We start from the raw sequence: 19929 nt of genomic DNA, 5'->3' as shown, positions 1-19929 counted from the left end.
TAAGTGCTATATATAGTAAGTACAAGCTTATTCTCTGCCTTTCAATTTGGACTCGGAGTTGGATCTCTTTCATAATGGTGGCAAACACCTTAGGTAAGCAAACAGCAACTTGCTTGTCATTCAAAGCCCTTTAGGCCACTTTATTTAAATGCAAAACACACCCTTGCCAAAAAGACTATTTCATGGAGAACTCATGTGGGGCAGGTGATCACATGGTGGGCAGAAGAAGCGATACAAGGACACTCTTAAGGTCTCTCTTAAGAACTTTGGAATTGATTGTGTGACATGAGAGACACTAGCACAGGATGGCTCAGCATGGCAAGCCCACATCAGAAAGGGTGTTGTGCTCTATGAGCTAAGCAGAATTGAAATGGTTCAGAAGAAGCATAGGATGCGCAAATTTGGAATATTCACCCCAAATGTTCACACGGACTATCTGTGTGCCCAATCTGTGGTACAGCATTCTGATCAGCCACAGTCCAGTCCAACACACAGAAACTTGACTTTATCATGGTGATGTCATTTTAGTCCTTTTTGAGAATGAAGGACAACAACCAACCAATAATTAAGATTCCTTCCACCCCCTCCTTTTACAGTCCCCCATGTACTTTCTTCTACCAGTGATACTTGTCTTTTTCTTGATGGTCCTCAAAGAAGACATGGGCATTTTCTATGGCTATACCCTATGTTTGGAATGCTTTCCCTCTTCATCTCTGCTTTCTGACTTCAAGTCCCAGCTAAAAATCCCACCTTCTCCTGGCAGTCTTTCCCAATCCCTCCCAATTCTAGTGACTTCCCTCTGCTGATTATTTCCAATTTATCCCATATATAATTTGCTTATACTTGTTTGCATGATGTCTTCCCAATTAGATTGTGAGCTCCTCAAGAGCAGGGACTATATTAAGCCCCAGTACTTAGCAGAATGCCTCTCACATAGTAGCTGCTTAATAAATGTTTACTGACTGACTGAATGTTTTGTGTATTATCTGATGTGGAGATGAATGAAAAGCTTGAGAGACAGAGTTTCTGGGTAATTAATGATCAATTTATTAATTAGGCTAGCAAGTAATAAATTGTCAGTGGTTCCTCTTGGTAACCAAAGACCACAACCATGGAGATCCCTGAATGCTTAAATATCTTTAGAGAAGGACGAATCCCTGACTGGTAAATAATTAATGATGGGTAGACATATTAATGAAGATGTGGGCTAAAAGTCTTCAGCTTTTCCTGTTGAGAATGTGACTTGATCATAAGACTCAGCTGCCTCCAGTACAAAGGAATCCATCCCATCTATCTAGGCTACTCTGGTTGGTTTTCTCCTTCATAAGTTACCCTAAATTCTATTGGAGGGTTCCAAAGACAAGGGCTCATCTCCTTGGGGCAAAAATTCACTTAGACTGGAATCCATTTACACTTTAAACAAAAGTAAAGTCTTCTAGTGGGGTGGGTCCCTCCCAAAGATCAAAGAGAATATACCTTAAGACTTTGAGCAATTTCATCTATCTACAATATCCCTCAGAAACTGAATGACCTGCAAGAGCTGGTCCCTGCATGAGGAAATAGAAAGGAAAAACCATAATCCTAATTTAACAATTGGTTACTAATACTATAGAAAAATAATCATTTCTTTCAATGTTAACAATTAAAGGACTAACAACCAAATACATCTCTATTGTTGCATCTTTTAAGGACTCATATATAATCTTAACTTACACATGGAGACACATTGTTGGAGGGGAGCCTTTAAGTAAAGCTACATTTTTCTCCACTGAATCAAATTCTTCTTTAGTCAACAAAAAATAAATGCAGTACAGTCTTTCAGTCAAGTGTTTGACTCTAAGAATGTGATCTGCTGTAGAATCATGTGGGAAACCTATTTGTCACTTTCTTGCACATTGCAGAGCAGTCTCACAAAGATTTTGTAGAGTGGAGAAAATAAACATATGGGTCTGTGGTTCCTGACATCTACTCAAGCGACTTTTTCCCACTGTACCCATGAATGTGAGTTTTTCAAGTCTATTGGTATTTTTCCTCTTTCAGATAGTTTGAGAATTGATCCTTCAACCCTGTAAAAATTGTGTTACCTCCTAGTACCCCAATTCTATTTAACTTAATAACGACCAATCCCATCAAATTCACATCCAAAGGCAATGCTACATTTAGACATCAAATCATATGAATTGGATAAGTCCTTGTTTCAACTATCACTGGGATGGGGTTCTGAAGATCCTTCCAAGGGTTACCCCTTTTGACATGTATGGGGCACTTATGCTAAGCTGGTTGAAAGACCCTGGCATGGACTCTGACTCCCTGATTCATTACTACAATTCTTTGAGAAGCAAGGTCTCCAATGTCCTCTATGTAAAAGAGAATGTATCAGCTGAGTAAGCAGATGGGGTCTGCTCATGTGCTACATTCCCATCACATTAATATTTTTATCCAATTACATAAAACAGTGATTTTATCTGCCTGTGAAATCATCCATAAAACATCAAATATAAAAGAACGAAAGCACAAAAGCAACTTGTCCCAGTGCTGTCTATCTGAATCTCATGGAAAAGAATAGAAGAATGTGATAAAAACAATAATAATAACTCTAAGGTTACCTTAGATCTACATTGCAAACATTTATGTATATGTATATGTATATGTATATCTATATCTATATATATGTATGGGGCAGCTAGGTGATACAATAGATAGAAATCTGGGCCTAAAGTCAGGAAAACATCTTCCTCAGTTCAAATCTAGCCTCAGACACTTACTAGCTATGTGACCTTAAAGAGCCACTTAATAGAATATATGCTTCTTGAGAGATTTGTTGACTTGACAAATAAAAGTTTAGTAAATTTTTGTTAAGTAGGTAATTCCATAATGAACATTTTTGTAATTAAAAAAATTGTGTCACCTCTAGCATAGACCTGTGTCTACTTGATCTGGTCCAGCTATTTTTGCTGTCTTTGATTTCTTTAGTGCCATTTCCATTTCCTCATGCAGCACATCAAGACTAAGGGATTAAATTCTAAATAAAGACTCCACGTCATTGATTAAGAAAATAATTTGTTATAGAAATGTTGATAGATCTTTTCCATTTTTAGTTTATTGTCCTAATTTAATCTTTCAATACTGAGCATTGTTAACCTGGTTGAAATGAGCCTCTGGCCAACCTTTCCATAACCTTATCTTGCCTCCACTCTTTCTCGCTGTTTTGTGAGGTTATACTGGTCATAACTTTTCTGTAAGGGTCATGAGTAGAAAGAAGAAAGAAATCCTTGTAGGCCAGGCCTTGAAGAAAACAGGAAGTGGTGTTGGGGAGAAGAGGAAGATGGGTGGTTCTGGCTAAACCCAGGCTAGGAAATCTGGCATATTGAACCTGAGTCTGACTTGGTCTAATAAATGCTTTCTAATAAGGATTCCGACCTAAACTCAGACCCAATGGGTAGAAATTGCTAGAGGCATATTTCAACTCAATCAATACAAAGGCCTCTCTAACAAACAGAGCTGTCCAGGAGTGGTACAGGCTACACAAGAAGACGTTGATTAAAGAATGCATAACTGCCCACCTGCCAGACAGGATGGAGAAGGATTCACAGATCCAGAGGAAGACTGAATTAAGTTAGATAGTGTCAATCCCTGCCAGGAGAAGTAATTCAGAAATCTAAGGCTTTGGTTGCCTCAGGCCCTGGGCCAAAGTGCAAGAGTGAAGCCCCTTCTTTTGGAAAACCTGAGGGTTCACTAGGGATTCCTTAGTCCCGACTGACAGCTGCCAAACTAGAAGGAAACTAGATCCAGATGATGGGGTGCTTGGGTGCATGTACTCAGGCCCCAATTCTAAAACCACATTTCTCCCTAGCCCTGAAATACCATCTCAGGTAGTTTCTCCCCAGCCCAAGGACACAGGCTGCCCTAGCAACAACCATTACCTCCCTTTCTGCTACAGTAGCCAGATGTACCTATAGAACTCATTAGGCTTAGCCAGTTGCATACTGGCTTAATGGGTTGTGTACTGGGTCATAATGACATTTACTACTCACTGACCAATCATCTGTATTCTAGACTTAGACATACCTATACTTCCTTACATTAATCTTGTCTAACAAGACTTTGAGGAGAGAAGCCTCGTTTTTCCTGGTCAGCCCTGCCTGTTGGTTGACTTAGTGATGTTTCAGGCCTAAAACCACACCTCTAGGTAGCCCCTCCTTGGGCTATTTCCTGATGAATTTTGGGTAAAATACCTGCACAATAGATATCAGAAGTGCATGTTTCTTTAAGAACTGACCACTCCTTAACCACTCCCTAATCCCACCCCAAAATACCTAGTTAGCATATTTGACACGTGATACTATAGAATAGCCTATATAAACTTTCCCTGTACCCCTTTAAGGTTGCAGGTTCCCTAAGAACTCTTGCCTGCTGAAAAGCCTAATAAATCTTTACCTTGACTTCAACAATGCTAGAGTTCATGAATTCTTCCCCAGATGACCTGCCCCTGATACCCTGGTCTTTGTGGGGGTCTCACACCCCCTTTCCAGCCCTCATTAGAGAGACCAGGTGATCTTATTATTGAGAGGTCAGGGCACTTACCAGTAAGCGTGTGAGAGCCTGCTGGGAAATGGGGCAGCTTTCTACACAGATAACGCAGTTCTAGTAAACATGTGCTACCTTTAAGACTACTAAACTGGGGGTGGAATCTATCTGCTACCATAGGTCAAGAGGAAATGGGCTGAATCCCAGATTTTCAGACTCTCTAAGCTCGATGAAACTCTAAGTGCCTTTGTATACCTTAAATGTGATCCTTCTGAGGTCTGGAGGAGAGAAGGAACTCTTTTCAAAGTCACACAGACAGCTGCGGGACCAACGCTAACATAGCTAAGGTTGAAAGCGTACAAAATGCTTTCCTTTCTAAAGTGCTTTGTGAGGTAGGCAGTACGAGTATTATTCTGATCTTGCACTTCTCATTCAACAGATGGGGAAACTAATGCCCGGAGAGACCATCACCTGCCCATGGTCCCAGGGCTTAAGCAGAACCTGGACCCCAAGGGTTTTCTGATTGCATATCCAGAGACCAGCAATTTAGTTCAACAGCAGGAACAGACAGGACTTTATCAGAGGGCATTGCCATCTGACTTGCATCTGAGATGGGCATTATGTGGTGCCCCGCCCCGCAGAGGGCGAGCTCGCTGGGAGCAGGGCTGTCTCGCTTTCTATCTGTACCTTCAGTGCTTTGCACAGTTAACACTTTTCCAATCACGCAGTTCATTCATTCATTTCCCCTGCCACAAGCTCCTCCCTTCGGGGGGTCTCTCGGGGGGTGGCACACCTCTGTGCGATCAGGAATGACCCCAGGAGGCTCGGCTGGGCCCCAGGCCTCCTTCGGCGGAACCGAGGCGCTCCTGGGACCAAGATGGGGCGGCACCACCTAGTTCAACCCTCTCACTCTAGAAGAAACCTCGGGCCCAGGGAGAAGGGGCTGGACAAAGGGCACGTGGGCATCAAGGGGCAGAGCTGGGATGCCCCGCCTCTACCCGCAGACCCAGTTCCGCGCACATCACGCGGCCCTAAAGGCCCGCCCCAGGCTGCCGGGCACGGGGTAGGGAAAGCTCAGCTCCCGGCCGCCGCCGCCGGAGGTTCCAAGTTTCCCCGGCCCCGCCCCGCCCTGTCCCGCTTCGCCCCGCCCAGCTCCGCGCAGCGCCCGCCCCAACCCCGCCGGAGGGAGCGCTCATGAATATGCAGATTGCGGAGGAAAGCTATTTAAAGGCGTCCCAGCCACGCGCCGCTCCCCTCCCGGTGCTGCCTGCCGCCCGCCTCGTCCTTTTTGAGGCCCCGTCACCCCCATCCCTGAAGCCTCTGCGCGGTGGTCTCTGCTAAGTCATTAAGTAGCTGCGGAGCAGGCCGCAACATGTCTGACAAACTGCCCTACAAAGTCGGTAAGACGGAGGCGGGGGAGAGAACGGAGTACCGGCAGGTTGCGGCGCACTCGAGGGTCGTACGGGCTGGGGTTTGCAGCAGTCCCTGGGGGTTGTACCGTGGCCGGCCATAGGAGGGCTTGCGGTGGGTCCCCGGGCCGGCCTGGGGGACCCGCGGACATGGTTTCTTTGAATTGAAGGTTTGGCACGTTGGCCTGGGACAGACTAGCGGGGTGCCCGCGCGGTGCCCCCTGGGGGCTGTAGTTCTTCGATGGCTGCAACCCAAGATGGAAGGTTGAGGGGAAACTACTAGTTCCAGCATGCCCCACTTCGCGTGGCTACGGTAGAGCTGGGGGCCGCGGAAGGCGTGCTGAGGGGCCGGGCTCTTACGGGCAGCTGGATTGGGGGACCCCGGGAAAGCGGGCTGAGCTGGATTCTGGAGTTAGGAGACGGGAGACTGAGAGCCACCCCCTCCTTCCAAGACTGACTGAACCTCTCTCCACTCAGTTGGGGCCCGCAGGAGGGGCGTGAAGTTGGGATAAGCCTTTGAAACTAGGAGAACTGAACTGGGAGCCTGGATTAACCCTGGCACCAACTTGCCGAGTGACTTTGGCCGAGTCTCTTCCTTCTCCGGTCCACTCAGAAATGAATGGGACTGACGGGGGTGGGAGCGTGGACTGATCGCCTTGGGCTCTCCCCCGTTGCTTGGTGTTTTGGCATTTGGGGTTCTGAGACGCACTAAAGTGAGAAGAGCCCAGGACGTGGGGTTCAGTTCAATCTTTGGACCCCGCCTAGCAGCTGTGTGATTCGGGGAAAACACTATACCTTTCTGCCCCTTTCCTCAGCTGTTCAAAGAAGCTTTACAGTAATTGGCACTTTTTTTTTTACCTCTGAGGAAAATGATTTATAAATCTTAAAGTGATACAGGAACGAGAGTGAAATGAGGAGAATAGTAGCACCAACCTTACGGGTTTATTAGGATTAAATAAGCTAGTATTTGCTTAACGGAGTGCCATAGCAGGCACTTAATGTAACGGGAGCATGCATGCATACCTGTGTCTGTGTGTGTATGCATGCATCTGTCTATCCATCTCTGAGCCCAGCACTGCCTGTGCCCCTGCGTCATAAGGATTCCCAGTTGGGCTGAGGAGACCACCCTTGCACATACATAGTATGAAGGCCCCGAATGCCCAAAGCTCACAAAGTGCTGCAGGCCTGTCTCTGTGGCAGCACCAGGGAGAGGTAAGATTTGAGCTAGACTTTGAAGGGTGGGAAGGACTTGGACAAGGAAGGTTAATCTCAGTCAGGTCCTCCTGACTCCAGGGCCAACGCTCTAGCCTCTGAACCACCTAGACAAAATTTTAAAGGGCCCCAATTGTCAAGGATTTTATGTACTATTGGAAACTGTGTATACAGACTATACTCCAGTAATAAATTTCAAAAATATTCCACATAAAAGGTAATTTTGCTGAGGTGCAAATAAGTGCTGGCAGTTTGGGGAAGCCAGGAAAGGCCTGAGATAAGAGGCAGTGCTTGAACAGAACTGTAGCTACAGGTGGGGATCATAAGAGGCAGAGGTGAGGAGAGAGTGCATTCCTGGCATGGGGAACAGCCTTGCAAGACCTTGGAGTGTTGTGTGAGGAAGGGGTATGCTGTGTAGTAAATCTGGAAAGATAGTGCCAATGTCAATGCCAAAAAGAGAAGTTTGGGTTTAGAGGCAGTAGGAAGTTGCTATTACATTTTGAACAGTGGACTGATATGTGCTGTTAGATGCATTTAAAAATGATGTAACTCATTTTCATGTAGCACTTTTAAAGTTTGCAAAGCTGTGTGTGTGTGTGTGTGTTTGAGTGTTTGAATCTCATAAAAACGCTTGGGTAGATACTCTAGATCTTTATTTTTACAGATGAGAAAACTCAGATTGATTTATCCCTGGTCACATAGCTTGCGGGGGAAAAAGAGTAGAGGTTCACATTCAGATATTGACTATCAAGTTCAATGTTCTAGTCAACATGTTGTCTTATACACATCTATAGCCAAACTCAGAGCTGTGTGTTCATTCAAAAACTATTTGGCATAGCATAAGAGAAGTATCCCATCACAATCTGAAAAAAAAATACATGAAATTAAAAGGAATCAGAAGGAAAGACAGAAATAAATAGTTATGTTTTTGTTATTACTTCATAATAGGCGTATTTTAAAGATGAATTGTAAGGAATTTGGAATTTTATAGTTTTATATGTGATTTTATTTACTTGAAATTTAATGATGGTTACTAAGTTGTAAGAAAAATATACAATATATACATATGTATATGTTTACATATATGTGGGTATTAACCATAATACTACCCTAAGAGTTTTGGGACACTGTGTGTTTGTGTGTGTATTTATGATTGATATTTTAAAGAAGAAATAATTAGCTGTCCAGAAGTGAAGGGAAATAGGCTACCTTGAGAAGTGATGTTTCCCATTACTGATTTTAAGTTGGACCAGGTACATTTTGAAGTTCTTTCCAGCTCTTGGGACTCTAGGATTTCCTGAGGCTTTTCATTCCTTGCTTACGTTTGCTAAGATTGACAAGTGTGAGGCAGGTTCCATGCCCTCAGAGAGTTTATAATTCTGTAGGAAGCAGTAAGCTGAGAATATACTTGATGATAGGAGAGCAAAGGGGAACTTTTCCCCCTTTCTTTCTCTTCTCCCCTCCCCCCACCATGATGCTTAGTTTGCCTCCTTCCTGCCCCTGCAGCTGACATCAGCCTGGCTGCCTGGGGACGCAAGGCCCTGGACATAGCAGAGAATGAGATGCCTGGCCTGATGAAACTTCGAGAGATGTACTCAGCCTCCAAGCCGCTGAAGGGTGCCCGGATTGCTGGCTGCCTTCACATGACTGTGGAAACAGCTGTTCTTATTGAGACACTGGTGGCCCTGGGAGCTGAGGTGAGTCTACAGGGAGCATCAGAAGAGCAAGAAATGGGGTCTTGGGGCAGAAACACATGGGACTGGGGGTGATTCAGGCAGTCCATGTCGAAGGTACAGCAGAAAGTGTGTGTGTGGATTTGGAGCCAGAGGAGTCTTGGTTCAAATCTCAGCTCTGTCATTTGCCACCTGTGTGATCTTAGGGAAGTCACTTGATCTCTTGGGGCCTCAGTTTCCTTATCTGTAAAAATTAGACCAGCTAGCCTTTGAGGTTCCTTTCAGCTCTAAATCTATAAAGATGAATGATCCCTCCCTTTTAGAAAGGCATTTTTATTTGTCATAGTTTTATGGGGTTTTTGCCCCCACAATCCTGCCACGGTGAGATTTCGCACAACAGTATGTGATGTAGATGGGGCAAGAATTTTCTCTATTTTACAAAGAAGGAAACGGAGCCCCAGAAAAAGGAAAGTGACTTACCCAAGGTTACACAGTGAATGGCGGTCAGGATTAAAACCTGCTCTCCTGACTCTCTAGTCAGGGATCCTGTCTATTCCACTCACTGTGAGTTAACCTTGACCCATCATGTGTACTGATTGATAGCTTCTTCGGCCTCCATTCAAACTGACTTCACTACATTGACCTTGGGCTGCTGTTCTCTGCTTTCATGAATGACCCCTTGTCCCCTGGTTTTTGCAGGTACAGTGGTCCAGTTGCAATATTTTCTCCACCCAGGACCATGCAGCAGCTGCCATTGCCAAAACTGGCATTCCTGGTAAGCCCTCTTCTTCTGGGCATAGCTCCCACCAAGGCCACAGACTCTTTTGGGGTTCAGGGAGCTGGAGGAAAAGGCCTCCAGGATGGGAAGACTTCAGCCACTTAAAGGAGTTAAGCACATGGAAGAAACCACAGGCTACTTCTGTGTAGTCCAGGAGGAATAATGAGTACAACCAGAGAGAAGTTACAGGGATGTAGGTCATGGTGGGATTGAAGGAAGAACTTCTTAAGACTTATAATTAACATTTGTAGCACTTTACACACGTCTTCTGGAGCTGCCTCAGTAGATGATAGTGCTGATAACTTTGGAGATGTCATTCAAGGGACTGCTGCCCTGGCATGATTCCAGGGATGGAGTGACAGAGCATAGGTTATAGGGTTATTGATAGAGGTGGAAGGAACCTTAAGGGCTACCCCCTCCATTTTACAGATGAGGAAATTGAGGCCCAGCAGGTTTAATGACTTTCCCCAGGTATCCCAGATAGCAGGTGCCAGATCTGGGATTTGAACTCAGATCCTCTGACTCCAATTCTGGCATTTTTTAAATTCTGCTGGGCTGCTGCTCTCCAGGGGCCATCCAGCTCTCAAATTCAGTGACTGTGTGATTCTGTGAAAGAAGTAGGATTGGATTGACCAGGAAGTTGATCCTGGACAGTGGGAATGTTTCTTGAAGGGGTGGGGTGGGTGGTAGGGGGTACTGTATTAATGATGACTATCCAGCCCTTGGGGGAATTACCATAATGGGAGCCTGGGTGAAATCAAAGGATGCAGAACCACAAAGATACAAATTGAGGCTTTCACTTGGCCTGATGAGAAGAGGCCAGGTCCCTACTCTGATCTGGCTGAGCTAGGAGGCTGGTAGAGGCTCTCTGAGTATCTCTGTGAGTAGGAAGAAAACATAGCAGTGTTTCATTTTCTCCGTGACTGTGGCTCAACATGAGCAGGCTCTGGTGATTAGAGTTCTGTGTCTGAGGCTAAGGACCTTGAGCAAAGGAACTAATGAGATGCTCGGGAAGGTGAGAAGGCAGCCTTCGACGTGCTCCGGTCAGAGCAGAGAGGAACCAGAAGTGCCTCTGATTCCCATCCCCTGCCCTGGTGGGGGAGGTGTGTACAGTGGGCAGCCCTCTTTGGTTTTCCATCTCTGTGCTTTGAGGCGCTGGACTTTGAACTAGAAGGGAAAAGCTTTGTTTGCAGAATGTTTCTTTTTTGCCCTTTGCCCAGTGTTTGCAACATTAGTGCTTTGGTGCCTCTGCTGAGCTCAGAGAAAAGCTGATGCCTTGTAATGCCCTTTTCCCAGACCATGGTTGGGTCAGAAGTCTCTGGTGTGTGCACTGAGATGAGATGGCATCATGATCTGCCACCTACTTGTCCCCCATGAGCTTCCTTCTTGGGGGTGTTTTATGTCACACATATAAAGTGCTTTGCAAACCTTAAAGCACAACATGAATATTACCATACTATTATTATTATGATTATTCTCCAGTCCTCTACTTTTATCTCTCCCCTACTCCACCTCTGCTCCCCCAACACAGACTTTGTGGTAAATCTGACAGTATAGAGGTGGTTGAGCCCTGTAATCAGGGACCCAGGAGCTTTGCTTCAGGGATGATCAGGGCAGTTCTTGGTTCTTAGATTAGAGATGGATGGAGGATTTCCCTGGCTTGACCTGGTCTCATAGGTCTCTGATACTGCTCTAAAATGCAAGGAAAGAAGTGTTGGGGATACTGAGTTTCCTTGGAGAGAATCTGTGACTCTTATATTCTTAGGAGCCTGACTTAGAAACTGGAGAGAGAACCCTGGTGGGAAACCTCTCCCTGTCCCTATCCCTGTCCCTGTCTCCAGGGCCCAGGAAATCAGAGTTTTTCTGGTGCTTGTCACTTGCTGGGTGAGCTAACTGTGAGGGCTGATTGATTCTTCCTTTAATTCCTCTTTATCGCCTATAGAATAAAAAATGTTGGACAGTAGTTTGTATCCAAAGCTCTCCATAATCTACCTGTCCAGACTTATCCCGTTCTCTGACCTGTCCTCTGTGCTGTAGACAAACTGGTCTGTTGTCTGTCCCCTAGTCTTACCCTACATGCCTTCACCCAGGTCTGGATCCCTTTTCTGTCCTCATCTCCATTTGCTGAAATCCTCTTCCTTCAAAACCTCGCTCAAGTGTCATCTCCATGGGTATGCCTTCCTTGATACCCCTGGCTGAAAGTTCTGTCTCCTCAAATTTTCCTCGGGCACTTTGTCCTGATCTCTCCTCTGCCTCCGTCACATGTTTCCTTGTGTTTGCACATGTTGTATTCTCAATACATCAGTCTCAACATGTAGGCTCCTTGAGGGCGTGGCCAGTATGGCTTCTCTAGCTTTGTCCTTCCTGTACCGAGTTTCAGGCCTTATGCACTCAAATGTTTGGTTGATTGCATTGAATTCCTCATCCCTGTTCTCCCACTTTTGCCTCAGTGTACGCTTGGAAGGGGGAGACTGATGAGGAATACCTCTGGTGCATCGAGCAGACCCTCTATTTCAAGGATGGGCAGCCCCTCAACATGATCCTGGATGATGGTGGGGACCTCACCAACCTCGTTCACACCAAATACCCTGAGCTCCTGAAGGGTAAGGAGGAATATGGGAGAATGGGGATGGACAGGAGTAGGATGATAGGGGTGTGCAGGGGTGATGTATGGTCTAGGGAAGAGGCTGCCAAATCCTGAAACCTTGACTTCACCAAGGAAAAGTGGCTGGGGAATGTCAGAGTTTCCCCATGAAGGAGGCATCAATGGCTGTTTTTGGCATTTGGAGGGAAAAGGGTAGCTTTTTCAACACTTCCAAGAGTAGTACAGTATTGAACAGTAGAAAAAGCCCTGAAAATGCAATTAGAGGAATGAAAGTCAAATCCTAGCTCTGTTTCTAGCTCAGTAGCCTGGGACAAGTCATTTTCCTTAGCTGGGCTTAGTTTATTCATCTGTAAAGTGGAGAGTTGGACTAGATAATCTTGAAGATCTCTTCCTTCTGTGGGATCCTGGGAAAGGAAGCTCGAGGAGCTATTTTTTTTCCTGCAGAGTTTAGTATGGTCAGGCTTTGCCCACCTGGGGAGCAGGCTGGTCCAGGATGGTGAACTGATAGCTCGTAGCGGAGCACTGGGGGTACTTTCTCTAGGGAGCCTCCTCCAGCCCAGAATCATGTTCATGCTAAGCTTCCCCTGAGATTAGAGTGGGAGGGAGAAAGGGAGGAATCCTCCTACTGGCCTTGGGATCTTTTTTCTGGACATTGCTATTATCTCAAATTCTGAGGACCTAGAGGAGAGAGGGAGGAAAGACACCCCTCTTTCTGGCTCAACTTCAGTTTGGAGCCTGGGTCTCCATTCTGGAATAGGGGTCTCCCTTTTTTTCCGGAGTTTGTCCAGGAAGATTTGAAAGAGGAAATATCTAAGATATAGTCCAGTCTGGGATGCAATGGTAGGAACCCTATGTGTAGGAATGCTGGAATCCTGGATTCCTTTTCCCAGATAGCTCTGATACAGGCCCCTTTCCTCAGCCTCAGTACTGAGAGACTGGGTGAGGCCATATACAATAAAAATGATTCTTAGATTGAGGGACTAGGGAGAAAAATCTGATGACTTGGAGCTTAAGTAGGTATTTCTCCTGTTTCTGTCATCTGGGTCATATATCAGAGGTTTACTGCTTTTTGGGGCCAGAAAGTGTTCCAGCCCCAGGAGCCTGTACCTCACCCCATGTGCCTCACCACTACCTGAAAGTTCACTCTTAGAGTCATGTCTTTGGGTAAGACCTTATTCCCTGTTAATAAAGAGATACCCTGTGGAAAGGAAAAAGCATTAAGCCTTTGTTAAACTGATTGCTGCTGAGATGTAGGTGTGGGGGCAGGGAGAATGAGGTGAAAAGACAATGGATTTGGAATCTGGGTAGCAGGGGTCTAAGTCTTGACTGTGCCAATAATCTGTGTGACTCGTGGGCCTCAGTTTCCTCCTTTTTAAAACTAGGGTGCTGGACGAGATCATCTCAAAGCTCCCTCCCAGTCTCATTTCCAAAGTCTGAAAAAAATGAGAATATATGACTCCAAGCAGTGGTTTCCTGGCAGCATTGTGAATGGGGTAGCTGAAGGGGAGATAGAAGGGCCTGAGATTTCCTTCACCCACCCTAGTACCACCTGAAATGACTTCCCTTGGGGGAAAAAGTGGGAGGGTGGGGAAAGTAGTGTTGACTTACCTCACTGCTGGTCTTTTCCTTCTTCCCCTTCCCTCAGGGGTGTGCTATAATGGTGGGAGGACTGGAGGGAGTTCATTTTCCACCACCCTCCCAAGCTGCAGGCTATGAGCAAGGTGACACCTGTTAAATATTGAAGGGGTTTTAATTCAGAGGACTTGAAATGTAGGGGACTGGTTCTAATGGAGCATCCCTTGGCTCAGGTATCAGAGGCATCTCAGAGGAAACCACCACAGGCGTCCATAATTTATACAAGATGAAACTCAATGGAGTTCTGAAAGTGCCAGCTATCAATGTGAACGATTCTGTTACCAAGGTATTACTGTCCTCTTCTGAATTCCAGATCCCCTCTTCTCCAGGGCTTCAGCTGCCTCCCCTATAACTCCAGATTATAGCATTTGCCTGGCTCAGGTAACCACACTCACTGGGCAAGATATAGTTTACAGTGCCCTTCTGCGGTTTTCAGGGTGGTTACATGTACATATACACACATACACACATATTCACATAGTCACATGTACACATGTACATGTGTGTATGTATGTGTATGTATGTATATAATGCACTATATATTATATAATTCTATATTTATATTTATTCTCATTTGAGCCTCACAGACAGCCCTGTCGGCAGACCAGGTGAGGTGGTAGCCCCTAGGGACCAGCATGATGTAGTGGACATTGTGGGACTTGGAGTCCATGAGACTTGAATTTATATACAGGTTCCTACTCTGTCACATTCAGGTAAGTCACTTAACCACTATGGGCCTTAGTTCCTTGGGCTGGACTCAATGACTTCTAAGGTTCCTTCCAGCTCTGTCTATGATCTTACGATCCTGTGATTTGTTAGCTCTGTCAGCAGAGACAAGGCACATGAGCCCTATGTTTCCATATCTGTAAAATAGGGATCAAAATCCTTGTGCTTTCTGCCTCACAGCACTGTTGTGATGAAGTGTTTTGTAAATCTTGAAGTGCTTTAGGATGTATGTTGTTAGTTCTTGATGTTCTTATTTTACAGATGAGGAAATTAGACCTTCAGAGATTCATAGAGTCACAGAATGTTTGAGTTGGAAGGGACCTTAGAAATGAGGAAAACTGAGGCCCAGGAGGGACGGTGACTTACCAAAGGCCATATCATGTTAATAGTAAAACTGGAACTAGAATCTAGGGCTCCTGGATCTGGGGGGCAATAGGGAGTCATTCTGAGTTCTTGAGCTGGGAAGGAGCGCAGTGAAAGCTTCCTGGTGTCTGTGGGATGATTGCCTCCTCTTTTCTTTACCTCCCTTCAGAGCAAGTTTGACAACCTATATGGCTGCCGCGAGTCCCTCATTGATGGCATCAAACGAGCCACAGATGTGATGATTGCAGGCAAGGTGGCTGTGGTAGCAGGCTATGGGGATGTGGGCAAGGGCTGCGCTCAGGCCCTTCGGGGCTTTGGTGCCCGAGTCATCATCACAGAGATAGACCCCATCAATGCACTGCAGGCCTCTATGGAGGGTGAGTAAGAGGCCAGAACAGGCTATGAGGGTCATGACTTAAGGTCCTCAGGGGTGGTCACAGGACTGATGTCTGTATGTGTGTGTCTGTGCTCAGGCTATGAGGTGACTACCATGGATGAGGCCTGCAAAGAGGGAAACATCTTTGTCACCACCACAGGATGCGTGGACATCATCTTGGGCAGGTGGGGCCCAGCTCCTTGGGGGGGTGGGGAGGCCTCCATCTGTCCTCTCAGTGTCCTTGCCCGTCTCCTTGTACATTCCCCTGCCTCTTCCTGCTATACTCTGTATTTTACTTCTGGCCCAACACTTCTGTGTTCTTCCCTTACTACTCCCTCCCTTCCATCTGTCCTTCCTTGAGTCCTCAGGCTTCCCCTTAGCCTTGTTGTTCCTCTTCCCTTGCAGCCAAGAGTTCTTGCCTGCTTTGTTCCCTAGTTCCTGCTCCCCTCACCCTCACCCCCATGGCCCCTGTTTCGTACCTCCACCACAGGCACTTTGAGCAGATGAAGGACGACGCCATAGTATGTAACATTGGCCACTTTGACGTGGAAATAGATGTTAAGTGGCTGAATCAAAATTCTGTGGAGAAGGTGAACGTGAAACCTCAGGTGAGGACTCGTTGTTGAGGGCCTGGGTGTGGGGATTCAGCGGGTTCTTTTTATAGTCTCTGTGATCATAGATGGGTGAACCAGCTCTGGAGCGTCTGTAGGATTCTGGTCTAAGGCATGGCACAGTGGAGCTATCATGGGCTCTGGAGTCGAGGGTCTGAATTTGAGTCCCATTTCTGATATATTACTCCTTATGGTCTCCTGGGCAAGTCACTTGTTCTCCTTGGACCTCAGTTTCCTCATTTGTAAAATGAGAGCTTGGATCCAATGGCCCCTGAGATCTCTTCCAGCTCTAGACCTGGTATCCCATGACATTACACTCTGGAGAAAAGGGATGGAAGGACCCTCCCACAGCACTCTGGTTGGGGTAGGGGCAGGGGTGACCTTGGCTAGCATTAAGGGAACTGGGTTTGGATGGAGGCTGGGGGGAGGTTTCAGGTGGGATAAGAGTAGAGCTGTGTGTGTGTGCTGTGAAGCTTCTTTGCAAGCTCTCGTTTCCTGTTGGGGCATGTACAGAAATACACACAGCCACAGAGAATTACTTTCTCTGCCCTCTGGTCCACTTTAAAGAGACACAGACAGAAGGGGTCACAGTTCTTAATGGGTGCATTAGTTGAAGGAAGGGAGGCAAGGAGCACACAGTGTTGAGCCTGGTTGCTGACATTTATTAGAGCACATTTCTTCAACTGCTTTGAACAGTCACAGCCCCCAAGACCCCCTGGATCTTTCTTGGGTTGGAGTGGAACAGATCAATACCTTCTCCCATCCTCCAAAATCTGATACACAACTTTGCATATAGTGGTATGCATGTGCATACACGAGCAGTAGTCGAGGCAAACTGGTGATTATTAATGAATGGCAGAAATCCAGGGACCCACAGTACTTGGCTCTGCCCTCAGCCCACCCAAACTTCCCTCTGGCCTGGCACCATCCATTGGACTACCTCCTTTTTTTGTGGGGTAATTTTAGCCCTGGGGTATCTTGGCACTGGCCCTTACCACCTCTGCCTATCCTTGGGAGACTGAGCCAGGGTGAGGGAAGAAGGGAGAATGTGGCATTTATGTGGGCAGAGACAGGGCCAGAGTAGGAGGTACTTGGCTAGACAAGTGGCTAGATGGCCATTTGTTGACTAGTCTGTAGTTGGATTCTTATTTAAGTATGGTTAGGCTTAGATGATCTTTGGGGTCCTTTCTAGTCTTAAGTTCCTGTGATTTTCAGAGGGTAGAGGATCCAGAGGGATTGTTGGGGAGGGGAAGGAAGAGGGAGGTCCATTCCTGGCCTCCAGCTCTCCCCTCTCTTGCCCACTTGGCCAGGTGGACCGTTACAAGCTGAAGAATGGGCGGCGGATCATCCTGCTGGCAGAAGGCCGCCTAGTCAACCTGGGCTGTGCTATGGGCCATCCCAGCTTCGTGATGAGCAATTCTTTCAGCAACCAGGTGCTGGCGCAGATTGAGCTGTGGAGCCACCCGGACAAGTACCCTGTGGGAGTGCACTTCCTTCCCAAGAAGGTCAGTGGCTTCTGCTTCTCCCTCCCGTTGCCTTCTTGCTCAGTAGCTGCCAAGGTGGCTTGGGTGTGGATGGGCCCAGGGACACATCTGGACCACACTGAATAGCTTCCTGTCCCTTCTCTCATTGATCTTTCCCCTGTCATGTTTCTGAGCATCAAGATTTCCAAATTCTAGTCCTGACTTCTGTGGTGTAACCTTGACCTAATCCCTTCTTCTATATGGGTTTTAGTGTGCTCTTATTCACTGAGGAGGAGGCTACTCTGTGAGGAACAGATGAGATGAAAGTTAGGGAAGGCTAGTGATGAATGCACATGTCATGCAGATGCTTGCTCATAAAGAGAAACAGGCAAGATTATGGCCCAGGGCAGCCCCATGCTCAGGCTTCCCTGGGTGACTCTTTACTATGGATTGTTCTCCTGCCCCCAGCAAGATAATTCTGATGGAGCTGAAAGGGACCTTTGACACCCTGTGGTCTTCATCCACTGTCCTCCCTAGTGGGTATTCAAGCCCAGTGTTATAGAAGAGGAAACCAGGCTCAGATAGGGTGAGAGACTTACCTTAGGTCAAAAGGTAGGGGCAGATTTTGGAGAAGAGTGCAAAGCTCTTGGCCTACTTCAGGCCTTGGGATCTTTGTACCTCAAATCCTGAATTCAGCATGAATTTGTTAAGTGCCTGCAGTAGGCTTGGACTGGTGTATTTAATTAATTTGAATAATTTGGTTTTGAGAAAAGTCTTTTTGGTACTTGTCCCTGCCCAACCTTACCCTGAATGGAACCAGGCCAGCTGCCTTCTTGTCTGCAGCTAGCTGTCTCCTGTCCCTGGTTTGGCTGACTGCCCCCAGCAGCTTTTTCATTTTGGGTATTGGGAAGGCTTGTCTTCCCCTTTAATTTCTACCCAGTTCTCTGGAGAACAAGACTGTGTCTTTGAAGTAGTTGAGCCAGGCCTTTCTCAGTCAGCAAGCATTAGCCAGCACCTGTTCCATGCCTGGCATTGTGCTGGGTGCTATGTATGCATAAAGAAAAGAAAAAGAAACAGTTCCCTCTCCCAAGGAACTTATGCCCACCCCATGCCCATACATAAAAAGTATATGCAAAATATTTTTTTTTTTTTTGGTTGAGAGGGGCGAGCTAGGTAGCACAGTGGATATAGTGCTGGACCTGGAGTCAGAAAATACTGAGTTCAAACCCAGTCTTAAATATTTATTACCTATGTGACCCTGGGCAATTCACTTAACCCTGTTTGCCTCAGTTTCTTCATCTTTAAATGAGCTGGAGAAGGAAATGACAAACCACTCCATATCTTTGCCAAGAAAACCCCAAATAGGGTCATGAAGAGTTGAACACAACTAAAATGACTGAATGACAACAAATATAATGTAATATAAGGATGGAAATAATATAAAAAGAGGGAAAGGTAGGTTGAGCCAGGTTGCGAAGGGCTTTTAATGCTAAACTGAGGAATTTATGTTTGATTCTGATGAGCTGCTGAAGTTTTTATTGAATGGGCATGTGGCATGATCAGATCTGTCCTTTCACAGCAGTAGGGAGGGTGGAATGGAGAAAGGAGAGACTTGAGGCAAGGAGTCCTATTAGGAGACTACTGCAGTTGTCCAGGTAAGAGATGAGAAGAGGCTGGATTAGGGTGGTAGCTGTGTGGAGAGAAGGGGCTGGATCTCTTCCAGCCTAGTCAAGGAGCCCAAACTTTGGGCTCCCCAAACTTTGGGTTCTGGTACTTGGGGCTCACATTCTCTTGTTCTCCCCTTACAGTTGGATGAAGCTGTGGCTGAGGCCCACCTTGGCAAACTGAATGTGAAGCTAACCAAACTGACGGAAAAACAGTCCCAGTACCTGGGCCTCCCCAGAGAGGGCCCCTTCAAACCTGACCACTACCGGTACTGAGTCCTGCCCAGCTCAAAGACTCCACATGACCAACCACATTTTCTTGCCTTTCCAACCCTTCCTGCACAGAGTAATAAATAGTATCTAAGTTTGGTTGGGCATCTCTGCTGTGTCATCCTTGTATCTGCCAGCCATCCTGACTTTTATTTGGATCATATTTGTGTCTTAACATGGTACCAGGTGTTGGGCTTGGGGAGATGAGGAGGAGGAGGAAGCAACCAGTTCCCCCATGAGCCCAGCCTGGCATCCTTGCCCTGAACTGTGAAGAGACCAAGTTCTATATTATCCCCTATAACATGGGCCCCATAATCCTCTGTCCTTAGACCTCTGACTTGTAAATAGTTTGCACTATGGCAGTATATAGAATGTTAGCTCTGAAAAGGACATGGAAAATATCCATTATAACTTTATCCTCTTGTGGATGGAGAAACAGACTTGGAGAAGAAATGACATGCCATCTCATGCCCCATTAGTGGCAGAACCCAAGTCTCCTTACTTTTAGGTCAGTGTTTTCCACAGCCCACACAGTTATCGATGTGCTTGGTTTTCCCAGCCCTTGAAGTCAGCTTATCATTCAATCAGCAAACATTTATTAAATGCCTACTGTGCCA

At 46.3% G+C, this 19929-nt stretch overlaps 1 protein-coding gene across 1 annotated transcript; it reads left to right on the top strand.

Moving 5' to 3' along the window:
• Positions 1–4473: 4473 nt before the first annotated feature.
• On the top strand, positions 4474–19419 carry AHCY (adenosylhomocysteinase). The gene is made up of 10 exons (XM_072631313.1): positions 4474–5927; positions 8655–8845; positions 9521–9596; positions 12050–12202; positions 14013–14125; positions 15098–15305; positions 15402–15489; positions 15795–15912; positions 17226–17420; positions 19187–19419. Exons 1-10 carry the CDS (start codon positions 5900–5902, stop codon positions 19316–19318), a joined length of 1302 nt encoding a protein of 433 aa, XP_072487414.1. The 5' UTR covers positions 4474–5899; the 3' UTR covers positions 19319–19419.
• The last annotated feature ends 510 nt before the right edge of the window (positions 19420–19929 follow it).

This window comes from Notamacropus eugenii, chromosome 1 (genome assembly GCF_028372415.1).
Source record: "Notamacropus eugenii isolate mMacEug1 chromosome 1, mMacEug1.pri_v2, whole genome shotgun sequence".
In the NCBI taxonomy this organism is placed as follows: domain Eukaryota; kingdom Metazoa; phylum Chordata; class Mammalia; order Diprotodontia; family Macropodidae; genus Notamacropus; species Notamacropus eugenii.
This window is presented reverse-complemented; position numbering and strand designations above follow the sequence as displayed.

Excerpts from the sequence above, each read along its gene's own strand:
- AHCY (XM_072631313.1), top strand. The coding sequence starts at position 5,900 with ATGTCTGACAAACTGCCCTACAAAGTCG. Across the intron at positions 9,597-12,049 it reads TGCCAAAACTGGCATTCCTG|TGTACGCTTGGAAGGGGGAG; the intron begins GTAAGCCCTCTT and ends CTTTTGCCTCAG. Across the intron at positions 15,490-15,794 it reads GTGGACATCATCTTGGGCAG|GCACTTTGAGCAGATGAAGG; the intron begins GTGGGGCCCAGC and ends CCTCCACCACAG.